Source organism: Oncorhynchus gorbuscha, linkage group LG23 (genome assembly GCF_021184085.1).
Source record: "Oncorhynchus gorbuscha isolate QuinsamMale2020 ecotype Even-year linkage group LG23, OgorEven_v1.0, whole genome shotgun sequence".
NCBI lineage: Eukaryota > Metazoa > Chordata > Actinopteri > Salmoniformes > Salmonidae > Oncorhynchus > Oncorhynchus gorbuscha.
This window is the reverse complement of record NC_060195.1, coordinates 11,687,801-11,705,188: the sequence shown is the minus strand read 5'-3', so window position 1 is coordinate 11,705,188 and position 17,388 is coordinate 11,687,801. Positions and strand designations below refer to the sequence as shown.

At 45.3% G+C, this 17,388-nt stretch overlaps 1 protein-coding gene across 1 annotated transcript; it reads right to left on the bottom strand.

Annotated features, from left to right (window-relative positions):
* Positions 1-301: 301 nt before the first annotated feature.
* Positions 302-2,715, bottom strand: LOC124011603. Its single transcript, XM_046325054.1, has 6 exons — positions 2,668-2,715; positions 2,146-2,378; positions 1,852-1,952; positions 1,364-1,608; positions 1,117-1,276; positions 302-558 (listed from the first exon to the last, which is right to left on the bottom strand). Exons 2-6 carry the CDS (start codon positions 2,361-2,363, stop codon positions 302-304), a joined length of 981 nt encoding a protein of 326 aa, XP_046181010.1. The 5' UTR covers positions 2,364-2,378; positions 2,668-2,715.
* Between the last annotated feature and the right edge of the window lie 14,673 nt (positions 2,716-17,388).

The following is a 17,388-nucleotide window of genomic DNA, read 5'->3' as shown; positions in this document are numbered from 1 at the left end:
AAGTCTATCTGTTTCCACTAGAGAGCACTGTATGACCACTGGAAGATATCCAGTAGCAGAGCCAGGCACTCTCTCATCACTTGATACTCTCAGAGGTTGTCGTTTGTGTAGTTGCACCATTTCTAATGGAATGTTAACCAATTATATGTTACAATGTGACAAATATAATATACATTCTACAATCTCTACACTTTTAGGACAGTGATTAAAACACATGGATTTCTGTTTTATTATGTATTTATTTATTATTTTCCATCATAATGTTTTAAAAGTGCATTTGGATGAAAAATATACCAATTCCTCACATACCAGACTCAGTGGTGATCACTGTTTCTCCAACTGTCAGACGCTTGTGTTGCTCATCAGTCTTGATCCCTGTCTGGTCTTTCCTGCTGCAGGACACAGGTTTACGCTTCAGCAGTGTTACACAGTGGGTCTGCAGCTCTTTATTCATACATAGTAGTACGATGGGGCTGGAGAAGAGAGGAAGGTCTAGCAGAAACTCTTCCACCATCTCCTGGCACACTGTGGGTTCCTTCATCAGAGTGAATATCCCACCTACAGAGAGAGAGAGAGAGGTCAACAGTTTCAAAGTTTCTGCATCGCTCAGAATGTAATATACAGGTTTATCACAGTATCTACTGAAAAGGTCTTCAACAAGAAGATAGTGATAGTTCTAACCAATAAAAGACAATGCAGTGATAGTTCTAACCAATACAGGACAATGCAGTGATAGTTCTAACCAATACAAAACAATGCAGTGATAGTTTTAACCAATACAGGGCAATGCAGTGATAGTTCTAACCATTACAAGACAATGCAGTGATAGTTCTAACCATTACAAGACAATGCAGTGATAGTTCTAACCAATACAAGACAATGCAGTGATAGTTCTAACCAATACAAGACAATGCAGTGATAGTTCTAACCAATACAAGACAATGCAGTGATAGTTCTAACCAATACAAGACAATGCAGTGATAGTTCTAACCAATACAATAAGGCACATGATAAAATCCCCACAAAAAAATTGTCCCGGTGAAGGAGAAGACAAGAGACTAGTTAGTTATGAGGTCAAGGAGAAGACAAAATACTAGTTAGTTATCAGTCACTCACCAGGAATATGTGCCAGTAGTGTAATCAGAGATATGACACTAAACACCTTGGCCAGTTTCTTATTGACCGCCTGGCTCCGGTGCATCACCTTGGCGCTCTTGAAAATCGTATGCAGCACATGAGCGTAGAAATAGAGGTTGAATGGCAGGAACACTGCGATCTTGAATAGATAGGTAGGTAGATAGATAAACAACATATCATCAGGTAGCATCAATAAATCCCACAATACAACAACACTGATAAATACCTTGACCAGCGTGAGAACCCTCATGACTCTATCATTGATATAGGAGAAGCATGTGTGGTTGACGGGGTCCAGGTGTTTCACCCTGCTCCCTAGGACCCACTGGATCAGCTCCTTCAACCCCACAGGGAGGAGGGGGAAGAGCAGCTCCAGAGCCAGGAGCGCCCTGCTGTTCACCAGACGACCACAGTCACACACCACCGTCAGGTAGATGGAGAAGGAGATGAAGGAGACGTAGTGGTAGGAAGCTGAACAAGACATACAAGAAAATGCAAAATACAGACAGAACAAATGATAGAATCATTGACATTCAGCATTCCACAGCTAAGGAAATCATTTCAAGTGGCGAATCCTAACTTCCAGTCAAAATTGGACGTCCCATTGACATTAATAATGCATGACTAAATGAAAATGTGACTTGAGTGAAAAGGTAGAAAGTGGTTACACATTTAAAAACAATAATAGCACACATTACAACGTTAAGGAATTACCTGATGAAGTCAGTTGCTTGACGCTGACCATGACCTCACAGAGCTCCTCGCCCAGAGCCCAACGTCCATGGGTCCTCCAGTGGATAATTAGAGGCCAAAGGCTAGTAATAAAAACAATCATACTTGACTGGGTTTATGAATCGCTTTTCCAGTAGCTTAAAGCTGCGTTCACACAGGCAGCCCAATTCTGATCTTTTTTTGCCACTAATTGGTGTACCATTGTGCAAAATATCAGAATTGGGCTGTCGGTATAAACTTAGTTAACGTGCTTCACATAGTAAGGGGGAAATTCACCTGAAGTTGACCAGGTTACAGGTGGTGCTGCCTAGGATGAAGACGGCCACGTTGCTCCGTATCTTACTGCGTCGGCTGAGCAGGCAGGAGATCAGCGAGGTCAGGATAAAGACGTTGAGACCGAAGCCGGGGACCAAGAGAATGACTTTGGATGAAGCGCATAGCTGCAGGTAGGTGTTGACTCCGCAGTAGAACGAGGATGTGTGGTTGAGGTACATGGCCGTGGACTGAGGCTGATGGAAAGGAACAGGTTTTTAAAGCCTATCCAGACTCTCATCAGATTGACTTTGCACAACTATCTGCTTTCTGCAGAGCCAATGAAAGACTCTCAACAGAGTCCTGATTGTCATAACCAAGAGTGTTATAACTGGGCCAACACGTGCATGACATACAGCACACAGAGTGAGCTCGATTTCATGGAAATATGGAAATACAAACTGACATTCCACTCTGTTGTCAACACCTGACGTAGCATTGTATTGCATAACATGTTTTCTTTCTTACCCTTCAATGTCAACTTACCCTTAATGAAGTCTGCCTTGTTTCCGAAGCCTGTTATTTCTAAGCTTGCGTCCCAAATATCAGCCTAGTCCCTATGGGCCTCTGGTAAAAAATAGTGCACTATATAGAGAATAGGGTTACATTTGGAACGCATCCCTGTTGTTTCTAAGACTTTGGCCCAACGGAGCCAATTACAAAGGATCTGGGCCCTAATCCTTCCTCTTCTTATAAACCTTACATGTTGAGTTAATTGGCAAATGAATATCTCCCAAAGACAGAATAATATGGCGTCTAACCCATACAGCATGATTTCAATGGAGAGGCTACTTCAGGATGTTGGCAAATAAGCCCTTTACCTAATTCCCCAGAGTCAGGTGAACTTGCCAATCTGAAAACAAGACTCCCTAAATTTTATCAGCATATCGATTGCGCAACCAGGGGTGGTAAAACCTTGGATCATTGTTACTCTAACTTCCGCGACGCATATAAGGCCCTGACCCGCCCCCCTTTCGGAAAAGCTGACCACGACTCCATTTTGCTGATCCCTGCCTACAGGCAGAAATTAAAACAAGAGGCTCCCACGCTGAGGTCTGTCCAACGCTGGTCAGACCAAGCTGACTCTACACTCCAAGACTGCTTCCATCACGTGGACTGGGGCATGTTTCGTATTGCGTCAGATGGGAATATTGACGAATACGCTGATTCGGTGTGCGAGTTCATTAGAACGTGCGTCGAAGATGTCGTTCCCATAGCAACGATAAAAACATTCCCTAACCAGAAACCGTGGATTGATGGCAGCATTCGCGTGAAACTGAAAGCGCGAACCACTGCTTTTAATCAGGGCAAGGTGTCTGGCAACATGACTGAATACAAACAGTGCAGCTATTCCCTCCGTAAGGCTATTAAACAAGCTAAGCGTCAGTACAGAGACAAAGTGGAATCTCAATTCAATGGCTCAGACACAAGAGGCATGTGGCAGGGTCTACAGTCAATCACGGACTAGAAGATGAAATCCAGCACAGTCACGGACCAGGATGTCTTGCTCCCAGGCAGACTAAATAACTTTTTTTGCCCGCTTTGAGGGCAATACAGTGCCACTGACACGGCCTGCAACTGAAACATGTTGTCTCTCCTTCACTGCAGCCGAGGTGAGTAAGACATTTAAACGTGTTAACCCTCGCAAGGCTGCAGGCCCAGACGGCATCCCCAGCCGCGCCCTCAGAGCATGCGCAGACCAGCTGGCCGGTGTGTTTACGGACATATTCAATCAATCCCTATACCAGTCTGCTGTTCCCACATGCTTCAAGAGGGCCACCATTGTTCCTGTTCCCAAGAAAGCTAAGGTAACTGAGCTAAACGACTACCGCCCCGTAGCACTCACTTCCGTCATCATGAAGTGCTTTGAGAGACTAGTCAAGGACCATATCACCTCCACCCTACCTGACACCCTAGACCCACTCCAATTTGCTTACCGCCCAAATAGGTCCACAGACGATGCAATCTCAACCACACTGCACACTGCCCTAACCCACCTGGACAAGAGGAATACCTATGTGAGAATGCTGTTCATCGACTACAGCTCGGCATTCAACACCATAGTGCCCTCCAAGCTCGTCATCAAGCTCGAGACCCTGGGTCTCGACCCCGCCCTGTGCAACTGGGTACTGGACTTCCTGACGGGCCGCCCCCAGGTGGTGAGGGTAGGCAACAACATCTCCTCCCCGCTGATCCTCAACACGGGGGCCCCACAAGGGTGCGTTCTGAGCCCTCTCCTGTACTCCCTGTTCACCCACGACTGCGTGGCCTCGCACGCCTCCAACTCAATCATCAAGTTTGCGGACGACACAACAGTGGTAGGCTTGATTACCAACAACGACGAGACGGCCTACAGGGAGGAGGTGAGGGCCCTCGGAGTGTGGTGTCAGGAAAATAACCTCACACTCAACGTCAACAAAACTAAGGAGATGATTGTGGACTTCAGGAAACAGCAGAGGGAACACCCCCTATCCACATCGATGGAACAGTAGTGGAGAGGGTAGCTAGTTTTAAGTTCCTCGGCATACACATCACAGACAAACTGAATTGGTCCACTCACACTGACAGCGTCGTGAAGAAGGCGCAGCAGCGCATATTCAACCTCAGGAGGCTGAAGAAATTCGGCTTGTCACCAAAAGCACTCACAAACTTCTACAGATGCACAATCGAGAGCATCCTGGCGGGCTGTATCACCGCCTGGTACGGCAACTGCTCCGCCCTCAACCGTAAGGCTCTCCAGAGGGTAGTGAGGACTGCACAACGCATCACCGGGGGCAAACTACCTGCCCTCCAGGACACCTACACCACCCGTTGTTACAGGAAGGCCATAAAGATCATCAAGGACATCAACCACCCGAACCACTGCCTGTTCACCCCGCTATCATCCAGAAGGCGAGGTCAGTACAGGTGCATCAAAGCTGGGACCGAGAGACTGAAAAACAGCTTCTATCTCAAGGCCATCAGACTGTTAAACAGCCACCACTAACATTGAGTGGCTGCTGCCAACACACTGTCATTGACACTGACCCAACTCCAGCCATTTTAATAATGGGAATTGATGGGAAATGATGTAAATATATCACTAGCCACTTTAAACAATGCTACCTTATATAATGTTACTTACCCTACATTATTCATCTCATATGCATATGTATATACTGTACTCTACATCATCGACTGCATCCTTATGTAACACATGTATCACTAGCCACTTTAACTATGCCACTTTGTTTACTTTGTCTACACACTCATCCCATATGTATATACTGTACTCGATACCATCTACTGTATGCTGCTCTGTACCATCACTCATTCATATATCCTTATGTACATGTTCCTTATCCCCTTACACTGTGTATAAGACAGTAGTTTTGGAATTGTTAGTTAGATTACTTGTTGGTTATCACTGCATTGTCGGAACTAGAAGCACAAGCATTTCGCTACACTCGCATTAACATCTGCTAACCATGTGTATGTGACAAATACAATTTGATTTGATTTGATTTGATTTGTGGATACCATTGTTATGTCTTTGCGTGGAGTTTGAAGGAAGTTGCTAACTAGCGTTAGCATAATTGCTGTCTCAGTCATTGCGGTAACGCTAATTAGCTTTGGCTTGTGAAATTCTCTATAACTCCCACTTAAGGATCCACACCTTTTTTTCCCCAATTTTCGCCTAAAATGACATATCCAAATCTAACTGCCTGTAGCTCAGGACCTGAAGCAAGGATATGCATATTCTTGATACCGTTTGAAACTAAACACTTTGACGTTTGTGGAAATGTGATATTAATGTAGGAGAATATAACACATTAGATATGGTAAAAGATAATACAAAGACAAAAATATCTGCTATTTTAATACATTTTTTAAAACTAAATACAGGCACAGACTAGGTGTGGAAAATGATTTAAGACTGAGACTCTCTCCAATAAAACCCAACATTGCAGAGTTATGAGCATCCTTTCAAGCACACCCTTCTCATTAACCTGTGGTGAGTTATTCAAATCAAATCAAATCAAAATGTATTTGTCACGTGCGCTGAATACAACAGGTGTAGTAGACCTTACAGTGAAATGCTTACTTACAGGCTCTAACCAATGGTGCGGAAAAAAAGGTATGTGTGTGTGTGTGTGTGTGTGTGTGTGTGTGTGTGTGTGTGTGTGTGTGTGTGTGTGTGTGTGTGTGTGTGTGTGTGTGTGTGTGTGTGTGTGTGTGTGTGTGTGTGTGTGTGTGTGTAAGTAAAGATAAGAGCGTCTGCTAAATGACTTAAATGTAATGTAATTTAATGAAAAGAAACAACAGTAAAAAGACATTTGAAAAAAGAGTAGCAAGGCTCTATACAGACACCTGTTAGACATGGTTAAAGTGACTATGCATATATGATGAACAGAGAGTAGCAAGGCTCTATACAGACACCTGTTAGACATGGTTAAAGTGACTATGCATATATGATGAACAGAGAGTAGCAGAAGCGTGTCGTGGATATTTCCTGTATTACCAAATCATGAGAGAGCAAACCACACACAAGTCAGAGTTATCATAAAGTCCATCTTTAATTATATGAGCTTCACCATAGCCCTGTGACTCTCAGATCAATTCAGTGTCTATAAATGAATTCTCTGAGAGTGCTTACAAAACAGTCCTTAGTATCATTTATAGCCAAGACACACCCATCAAATCTCACATGACGAATAACAGATCTTAGGAACATTATACAAATAACATTTTACCAGAAAAAAGAGTATCCCATAATTTATAGCATTAGCTGGGCATTAGCTATAAATTATCGTTCAGTTTGGTCTCCTAAACCTAAGCTCCTATCTCGTTCTTGGTACCACTTAGGACCCAAAACATTACCTCATCCAATGGCATATATCAAATACACCCCCTCCTGGACAAGCTTACAGAGAGACGTGACTGGCACACAGACATTATGGAGCCAACCTAACTGGTTCCCCATTAATCACACCATCCCTTCACATGGTTTAGGAATAGTTAGACACATTCACAGATAAGACTAACCCGACCTCTCCCCTCTCTGGGCCCAAGTAACTTTTCTCACATAAGCATGCTTATGAATATAAATAAAATATCTTATTTATAAATGTTACCTAAAGAATTCTGATTCTGCCACGACGTAAAAAGCGGGGTTGGCGCATGGTGGGACACAATGTAGATAGCCAATGTGCGGGAGCACTGGTTGGTCGGACCAATTGAGGTAGTATGTATATGAATGTATAGTTAAAGTGACTATGCGTATAAGATAAACAGAGAGTATCAGCAGCGTAAAAGAGGGGTTGGTGGGGCACACAATGCAGATAGTCTGGGTAACCATTTGCTTACCTGTTCAGGAGTCTTATGACTGTTGAGAAACCTTTTTGTCCTAGACGTGCCACTCCGGTACTGCTTGCCATGCGGTAGTAGAGAGAACAGTCTATGACTGGGGAGGCTGGGGTCTTTGACAATTCTTAGGGCCTTCCTCTGACACCGCCTGGTGTAGAGGTCCTGGATGGCATGCAGATTTGCCCCAGTGATGTACTGGGCCCTACGCACTACCCTCTGAAGTGCCTTGCGGTCAGAGGCCGAGCAATTGCCGTACCAGGCAGTGATGCAACCGGTCAGGATGCTCTCGATGTTGCAACTGTAGAACCTTTTGAGGATCTCAGGACCCATGCCAAATCTTTTTAGTTTCCTGAGGGGGAATAGGCTTTGCCGTTCCCTCTTCACGACTGTCTTGGTGTCTTTGGACCAATCTAGTTTGTTGTTGATGGACACCAAGGATTTTGAAGCTCTAGAACTGCTCCACTACAGCCCCGTCGATGAGAATGGGGACGTGCTTGGTGCTCCTTGTCCTGTAGTCCACAATCATCTCCTTAGTCTTGGTTACGTTGAGATAGGTTGTTATTCTGGCACCACCCGGCCAGGTCTCTGACCTCCTCCCTATAGGCTGTCTCGTCGTTGTCGGTGATCAGGCACTGTTGTGTCGTCAGCAAGCTTAATGATGGTGTGGAGTCATGCCTGGCCATGCAGTCGTGGGTGAACAGGGAGTACAGGAGGGGACTGAGCACGCACCCCTGGGGAGCTCCAGTGTTGAGGATCAGCATGGCAGATGTATTTCTACCTACCCTCACCACCTGGGGGCGGCCTGTCAAGAGGTCCAGGATCCAGTTGCAGAGGGAGGTGTTTAGTCCCCAGGTTCCTTAGCTTGGTGATGAGTTTGAGGGTACTATGGTGTTGAATGCTGAGCTGTAGTCGATGAACAGCATTCTCACATAGGTGTTCCCTTTGTCCAGGTGTGAAAGGGCAGTGTGGAGTGCATTATCTGTGGATCTGTTTGGGCGATATGCAAATTGGAGTGGGTCTAGGGTTTCTGGGATAATGGTGTTGATGTGAGCCATTACCAGCCTTTCAAAGCACTTCATGGCTACGGACGTGAGTGCTACGGGTCTGTAGTCATTTAGGCAGATTGCCTTTGTGTTCTTGGGCACAGGGACTATGGTGGTCTGCTTGAAGCATGTTGGTATTACAATCAGGGACATGTTGAAAATGTTAGTGAAGACACCTGCCAGTTGGTCAGCACATGCCCGGAGCATACGTCCTCATAATTCGTCTGGCCCCACAGCCTTGTGTATGTTGACCTGTTTAAAGGTCTTAGTTAGGTTGGCTACGGAAAGCGTGATCACACAGTCGTCCGGAACAGCTGGTGCTCTCATGCATGCCTCAGTGTTGCTTTCCTCGAAGTGAGCATAGAAGGGATCAGCTACATAGAGGGCATCAGCTACAGGACAGTGACAATGTCAGATAGTCCCTCTGTTACAGGTGATTAGCTTCAGGACAGTCACAATGTCAGATAGTCCCTCTCTGTTACAGGGGATCAACTACAGAACAGTGCTAACACAATGTTACGGCTTCAGACTTTGTTGTAGTCTTAGGAAACATCTTTGTGCAAAACCACTTCATAACTACATAGAAAGATCTTACTGGACTGAAAAAAAGTATTAGCATTGACTGTGATGCAAATGCTGAATGAAATCTAACTCCCACCAGCCCTGTTGACTTGAACATCCATTTTCTCCCCAACTTTGAAGACTGACGGAGCAGGCAGACACCAGTTAAAGGTTCTGCTCTTGGAATTGATTGAAAATCAAAGAGTGCAGAATCACAGCAGCAGTTTGATCTATACAGAATGGAGAGCGAGAGAGAGGGATGGAGTGAGAGGGAGGAAGAGATGGGGAGGAGAGGAGAGAAGAGAGGAATAGATATTAAAGGATTGAGAGAGAGGAAAAGAGTTTGATGGAAAGAGAGAGAGGGAGAGAGAGAGAGAGAGAGAGAGAGAGAGAGAGAGAGAGAGAGAGAGAGAGAGAGAGAGAGAGAGAGTACACAGTGAGAGAGGAATGGACAGTGAAAGCGATAGGGAAAAATAGAGAGATAAAGAAAGAGTGTATTTTGTCAGGCAGACGGTAGGACAGATCACTTTGAAGGTGACAACTCTTCCCTGAGATGGTTTTCTGCCCTGGGTAATATAACCAGGGCCGGGTGTCACAGAAAGCAATTTGAAGCCAATACAGGTCTTGTCAGAAGACTGAAACACATTTCCCTCAAATAAAATGTAACTTCCTGCCCTTGCAGATTTCCAACAGGTATTCATGGTTAACCTTATGGTGCTTCTTCCAGAATAATCAAATAGTGTGCTTGGATAGTTGTAGGGTCATATTGAAGTCAAACGGGTATCCAGGGGTTTCCAGAGTTGGACAAATATTCTTATTCTGAGCATACTGTGCCATACAACCTTTATCAATGTTTTGCATATCTCAAAGTAACGTATATCATTCTATTGTGGTTTATACTGTCAACATTACGGGAAATGCACATTGATCTCAGGTAAAGTAGTTAGACTGTGATAAATCTGTCATTACAGCCTCTGTTTTCTAATGGTCTTCTAAATCTTCACAAGAAAGTTAGGTCCACATGAGGATGTTTTATAAATATTCCTCATTAATGAATTGTCATCTAATTGTCACACGGTCGGATGCCACGTCGGAACCCAAAGGTAAAAGACACGGTAGGTTAAAATATGCATCGCAAGGCTACCACTGTGGAACTAGTGTAGTACTGTATGACTCTGGAGCCACCTGGGATTCAAAACAATGCTTCTCATTTTGATGGGAAGATTATCAGCCAATTTAATATTCAGTGGTTGTAATCCAACAAACTCTGATGAGGTTTAAAAACTGGACTCTGTCCAAATTTTGGTTTGGATGTAAATCCAATAAATATGTTCGTCCTTGCCGGGTTTGTCTCCCTTTCCTTCCATGGTAAATGAAACGACGTCTCTCATGAAATCTCTCACGCATAGACGCAACCCTGCGAATCACAGACTTTCACGTTTCATCTCCTTGCCAAATTGCTAATCTTTTTTAAAAAAATAACGCAGACATGTTGCTTGTAATCTCATTGAAGCTGACGTTGGAACTCCTTAAAAACAACAAAATAGTTTACTGCAGCAGTGAGATGTTTTGTAGTCAAATAATATGTATTTCAGAACATTTCAAAAAGCTGAGTTATGTTTTCTTGATAGTTGAGAAATACAGATCAGACGCCACACAAGCTTTCAGAATGAAACCACGGTGCAGTAAACCCACAGACGCCACACAAGCTTTCAGAATGAAACCACGGTGCAGTAAACCCACAGACACCACACAAGCTTTCAGAATGAAACCACGGTGCAGTAAACCTACAGACACCACACAAGCTTTCAGAATGAAACCACGGTGCAGTAAACCCACAGACACCACACAAGCTTTCAGAATGAAACCACGGTGCAGTAAACCCACAGACACCACACAAGCTTTCAGAATGAAACCACGGTGCAGTAAACCCACAGACGCCACACAAGCTTTCAGAATGAAACCACGGTGCAGTAAACCCACAGACACCACACAAGCTTTCAGAATGAAACCACGGTGCAGTAAACCCACAGTAAACCCAGCCTCGACGTCATTTGTTAGTCTGTAAAAATGCTTAAATAATACATTGAGTGATGAGATCAGGTTCGGCAAACATTTAACTGCAATTGAGTAAATTGGTCTCACATTAAAATAAAATACAGTATATAAAACAATATATAAAACAGTATAAAAACAATATATAAAACAGTGAATTAAACAGTATATAAAACAATAAATTAATCAGTATATTAAACAAAAAAAAATATATATATAAAATAGTATTTATAAAATATATAAAACAAAATATTCAACAGTATTTAAAACAATTTAAAAAATAACCTTTCCATATTTTGTTACTGTCACGCCCTGACCTTAGTTATCTCTGTTTTCTTTATCATTTTGGTTAGGTCAGGGTGTGACTAGGGTGGGTATGTTCGTTTTTGTATTGTCTAGGGGTTTTTGTATATCAAGGGGGTTTCGCAAGTCTAGGCATATGTAGGTCTATGGTGGCCTGAATTGGTTCCCAATCAGAGGCAGCTGTTTATCGTTATCTCTGATTGGGGACCATATTTAGGTAACCATTTACCATAGGGTATTTGTGGGTTCTTATTCTATGTATAGTTGCCTGTCTGCACTTCTCATATTTAGCTTCACGGTTAATTTTGTAATTTTGTTAGTTTGTTCATTGTTCTTTCTTAATTAAAGAAGAATGTATGCATATCACGCTGCGCCTTAGTCTCCTCCGGTTACGTTATAGATTAAATCAAATGTTTTCTCCATCAATTTACACACAATACCACATAATGACAAAGCAAAAACTGTTTTTTAGATTTATTTTCCAAATTTATAAAAAATATAAACAGAAATATCTTATTTACCTAATTATGCAGACCCTTTGGTATGACACTCAATGTTGAGCTCGGGTGCATCCTGTTCCCATTGATAATCCTTGAAATGTTTATACATTTTGATTATAGTCCACCTGTGGTAAATTCAATGAGTTGGACATGATTTGGAAAGGAAACACCTGTTTATATAAGGTCTCACAGTTGACAGTGCATGTCAGTTGACAGTGCATGTCAGTTGACAGTGCATGAAAGGGATAAAGAATATGTACATAAATATATATGAATGAGTGATTGTACAGAGTGGCATAGGCAATATGCAGTAGATGGTATCGAGTACAGTATATACATATGAGATGAGTATTGTAGGGTATGTAAACATTATATTAAGTAGCATTGTTTAAAGTGGCTGGTGATATATTTTTACATCAATTTCCATAAATTTTCATTATTTAAGTGGCTGGAGTTGAGTCAGTGTGTTGGCAGCAGCCACTCAATGTTAGTGGTGGCTGTTTAACAGTCTGATGGCCTTGAGATAGAAGCTGTTTTTCAGTCTCTCGGTCCCTGCTTTGATGCACCTGTATTGACCTTGCCTTCTGGATGATAGCGGATTGAACAGGCAGTGGCTCGGGTGGTTGTTGTCCTTGATGATCTTTATGGCCTTCCTGTGACATCGGGTGGTGTAGGTGTCCTGGAGGGCAGGTAGTTTGCCCCCAATGATGCTTTGTGCAGACCTCACTACACTCTGGAGAGCCTTACTGTTCGTGGGCGGAGCAGTTGCCGTACCAGGCGGTGATACAGCCCAACAGGATGCTCTTGATTGTGCATCTGTAGAAGTTTGTGAGTGCTTTTGGTGACAAATCGAATTTCTTCAGCCTCCTGAGGTTGAAGACGCGCTGCTGGGCCTTCTTCACGACGCTGTCTGTGTGGGTGGACCAATTCTGTTTGTCCGTGATGTGTACGCCGAGGAACTTAAAACGTACTACCTTCTCCACTACTGTCCCGTCAATGTGGATAGGGGGTGCTCCCTTTCCTGACACCACACTCCGAGGGCCCTCATCTCCTCCCTGTAGGCCGTCTCGTCGTTGTTGGTAATCAAGCCTACCACTGTAGTGTCGTCTGCAAACTTGATGATGGAGTTGGAGGTTTGCATGGCCACGCAGTCATGGGTGAACAGGGAGTACAGGAGAGGGCTCAGAACGCACCCTTGTGAGGCCCCAGTGTTGAGGATCAGCGGGGTGGAGATGTTGTTACCTACCCTCATCACCTGGGGGCGGCCCGTCAGGAAGTCCAGCACCCAGTTGCACAGGGCGGGGTCGAGACCCAGGGTCTCGAGCTTGATGACGAGTTTGGAGGGTACTGTGGTGTTAAATGCTTAGCTGTAGTCGATGAACAGCATTCACACATAGGTATTCCTCTTGTCCAGATGGGTTAGGGCAGTGTGCAGTGTGGTTGCGATTGCGTCGTCTGCGGACCTATTTGAGAGGTAAGCAAATTGGAGTGGGTCTAGGGTGTCAGGTAGGGTGGAGGTGATATAGTCTCTTGACTAGTCTCTCAAAGCACTTCATGATGACGGAAGTGAGTGCTACATCAATTTCCATTAGTCATTTAGCTCAGGTACCTTAGCTTTATTGGGAACAGGGACAATGGTGGCCCTCTTGAAGCATGCGGGAACAGCAGACTGGGATAAGGATTGATTGAATATGTCCGTAAACACACGAGCCAGCTGGTCTGCGCATGCCCTGAGGACGCGGCTGGGGATGCCGTCTGGGCCTGCAGCTTTGCGAGGGTTAACACATTTAAATGTTTTACTCACCGTCGGCTGCAGTTAAGGAAAGCCCACAGGTTTTGGTTGCAGTGGGCAAAAAAGTTATTTAGTCTGTCTGGGAGCAAGACATCCTGGTCCGCGACGGGGCTGGTTTTCTTTTTGTAATCCGTGATTGACTGTAGACCCTGCCACGTACCTCTTGTGTCTGAGCTGTTGAATTGTGACACTACTCTACTGTCTCTATACTGACTTAGCTTGTTTGATTGCCTACACTAGCTACACTATTTATATTCGGTCATGTTTCTGGTCACCTTGCCCTGGTTAAAAGCATTGGTTCGCGCTTTCAGTTTCACGCGAATGCTGCCATCTATCCACGTTTTCTGGTTTGGGAATGTTTTAATCGTTGCTATGGGTACGACATCTTCAATGCACTTTCTAATGAACTCACCGAATCAGCGTATTGGTGAATGTTGTTGTTGGACGCAATGCGGAACATATCCCAATCCACGTGATGGAAGCAGTCTTGAAGCGTGTAATCAGATTGGTCGGACCAGCGTTGAACAGATCTGAGCACGGGAGCTTCTTGTTTTAGTTTCTGTCTGTAGGCTGGGAGCAACAAAATGGAGCCGTGGTCAGCTTTTCCCGAAAGGAGGGCGGGGGAGGGCCTTATATGCGTCGCGGAAGTTAGAATAACAATCATCCAAGGTTTTACCAGCCCTGGTTACGCAATCGACATGCTGATACAATTTAGGGAGTATTGTTTTCAGATTAGCCTTGTTAAAATCCCCAGCTACAATGAATGCAGCCTCAGGATATGTGGTTTCCAGTTCGCACAGAGTCAAATAAAGTTCGTTCAGGGCCATCAATGTGTTTGCTTGGGGGGGGGAATATATACGGCTGTGATTATAATCGAAGAGAATTCCCTTGGTAGATAATGCGGTCGACATTTGATTGTGAGGAATTCTAAGTCAGGTGAACAGAAGGACTTGAGTTCCTGTATGCTGTTATGATCACACCACATCTCATTAATCATAAGGCATACCCCCCTCCGCCCCTCTTCTTACCAGAAAGATGGTTGTTATTGTCATGCAGGTGAATGAGGACCCAAAAGCGACTTGGCGAAAACAGAGTATTTAATCCAGAATAAACTTTACAAAACAAAAAGCATAATACTACACGTAAAGACAAGAACAGACTGGAGACTTGATCGAGAACTGCAGGTTGCCTCGGGAAGGCACTTGAACCTAGCAGACTCAGACACCTGCTCACCACGCAGCATCTGAGGGAAACACGACACGACAGGGCAAAACATTGACACAGCACGGTGAATTATAAATGAGGATCCGACAGGGCAGGTACGGGAAACAAGGAGTGAAATAGGGACTCTAATCAGGGAAAAGGATCGGGAACAGGTGTGGGAAGACTAAATGATGATTAGGGGAATAGGAACAGCTGGGAGCAGGAACGGAATGATAGAGAGAAGAGAGAGCGAGAGAGTGAGAGAGGGAGGGGAGAGAGAGGGATAGAAAGAGGGAAAGAACCTAATAAGACCAGCAGAGGGAAACGAATAGAATGGGAAGCACAGGGACAAGACATGATAATAAATGACAAAACATGACAGTACCCCCCACTCACCGAGCGCCTCCTGGCGCACTCGAGGAGGAATCCTGGCGGCAACGGAGGAAATCATCAATGAGTGAACGGTCCAGCACGTCCCGAGACGGAACCCAACTCCTCTCCTCAGGACCGTAACCCTCCCAATCCACTAAATATTGGTGACCCCGTCCCCGAGAACGCATGTCCATGATCTTATGTACCTTGTAAATAGGTGCGCTCTCGACAAGGACGGGAGGGGGAGGGAAGACGAACGGGGTGCGAAGAAAGGGCTTAACACAGGAGACATGGAAGACAGGATGGACGCGACGAAGATGTCGCGGAAGAAGCAGTCGCACAGCGACAGGATTGACGACCTGGGAGACACGGAACGGACCAATGAACCGCGGAGTCAACTTACGAGAAGCTGTCGTAAGAGGAAGGTTGCGAGTGGAAAGCCACACTCTCTGGCCGCAACAATACCTAGGACTCTTAATCCTGCGTTTATTGGCGGCTCTCACAGTCTGTGCCCTGTAGCGGCAAAGTGCAGACCTCACCCTCCTCCAGGTGCGCTCACAACGTTGGACAAACGCTTGAGCGGAGGGAACGCTGGACTCGGCAAGCTGGGAAGAGAATAGAGGAGGCTGGTAACCCAGACTACTCTGAAACGGAGATAACCCGGTAGCAGACGAAGGAAGCGAGTTGTGAGCGTATTCTGCCCAGGGGAGCTGTTCTGCCCAAGACGCAGGGTTTCTGAAAGAAAGGCTGCGTAGTATGCGACCAATCGTCTGATTGGCCCTCTCTGCTTGACCGTTAGACTGGGGATGAAACCCGGAAGAGAGACTGACGGACGCACCAATCAAACGACAGAACTCCCTCCAAAATTGTGACGTGAATTGCGGGCCTCTGTCTGAAACGGCGTCTAACGGGAGGCCATGAATTCTGAACACATTCTCGATAATGATTTGTGCCGTCTCCTTAGCGGAAGGAAGTTTAGCGAGGGGAATGAAATGTGCCGCCTTAGAGAACCTATCGACAACCGTAAGAATCACAGTCTTCCCCACAGACAAAGGCAGACCGGTAATGAAGTCTAGGGCGATGTGAGACCATGGTCGAGAAGGAATGGGGAGCGGTCTGAGACGACCGGCAGGAGGAGAGTTACCCGACTTAGTCTGCGCGCAGTCCGAACAAGCAGCCACGAAACGGCGCGTGTCACGCTCCTGAGTCGGCCACCAAAATCGCTGGCGAATAGACGCAAGAGTGCCTCGAACACCGGGATGACCAGCTAACTTGGCAGAGTGAGCCCACTGAAGAACAGCCAGACGAGTGGAAACAGGAACGAAAAGGAGGTTACTAGGACAAGCGCGCGGCGACGCAGTGTGCGTGAGTGCTTGCTTAACCTGTCTTTCAATTCCCCAGACTGTCAACCCGACAACACGCCCATAAGGAAGAATCCCCTCGGGATCAGTAGAAGCCACAGAAGAACTAAACAGACGGGATAAGGCATCAGGCTTGGTGTTCTTGCTACCCGGACGGTAAGAAATCACAAACTCGAAACGAGCGAAAAACAACGCCCAACGAGCTTGACGGGCATTAAGTCGTTTGGCAGAACGGATGTACTCAAGGTTCTTATGGTCTGTCCAAACGACAAAAGGAACGGTCGCCCCCTCCAACCACTGTCGCCATTCGCCTAGGGCTAAGCGGATGGCGAGCAGTTCACGGTTACCCACATCATAGTTGCGCTCAGATGGCGACAGGCGATGAGAAAAATAAGCGCAAGGATGAACCTTATCGTCAGACTGGAAGCGCTGGGATAGAATGGCTCCCACGCCTACCTCTGAAGCGTCAACCTCGACAATGAATTGTCTAGTGACGTCAGGAGTAACGAGGATAGGAGCGGACGTAAAACGTTCTTTTAGAAGATCAAAAGCTCCCTGGGCGGAACCGGACCACTTAAAACACGTCTTGACAGAAGTAAGAGCTGTGAGAGGGGCAGCAACTTGACCGAAATTACGAATGAAACGCCGATAGAAATTAGCGAAACCTAAAA

Coding starts and splice junctions, on each gene's coding strand:
- LOC124011603 (XM_046325054.1), bottom strand. CDS start 2,363: ATGTACCTCAACCACACATCCTCGTTCTACTGCGGAGTCAACACCTAC. Junction 1,953..2,145: donor TGTAACCTGGTCAACTTCAG/GTGAATTTCCCC, acceptor TTTTATTACTAG/CCTTTGGCCTCTAATTATCC. Junction 1,277..1,363: donor GGGTTCTCACGCTGGTCAAG/GTATTTATCAGT, acceptor TATCTATTCAAG/ATCGCAGTGTTCCTGCCATT.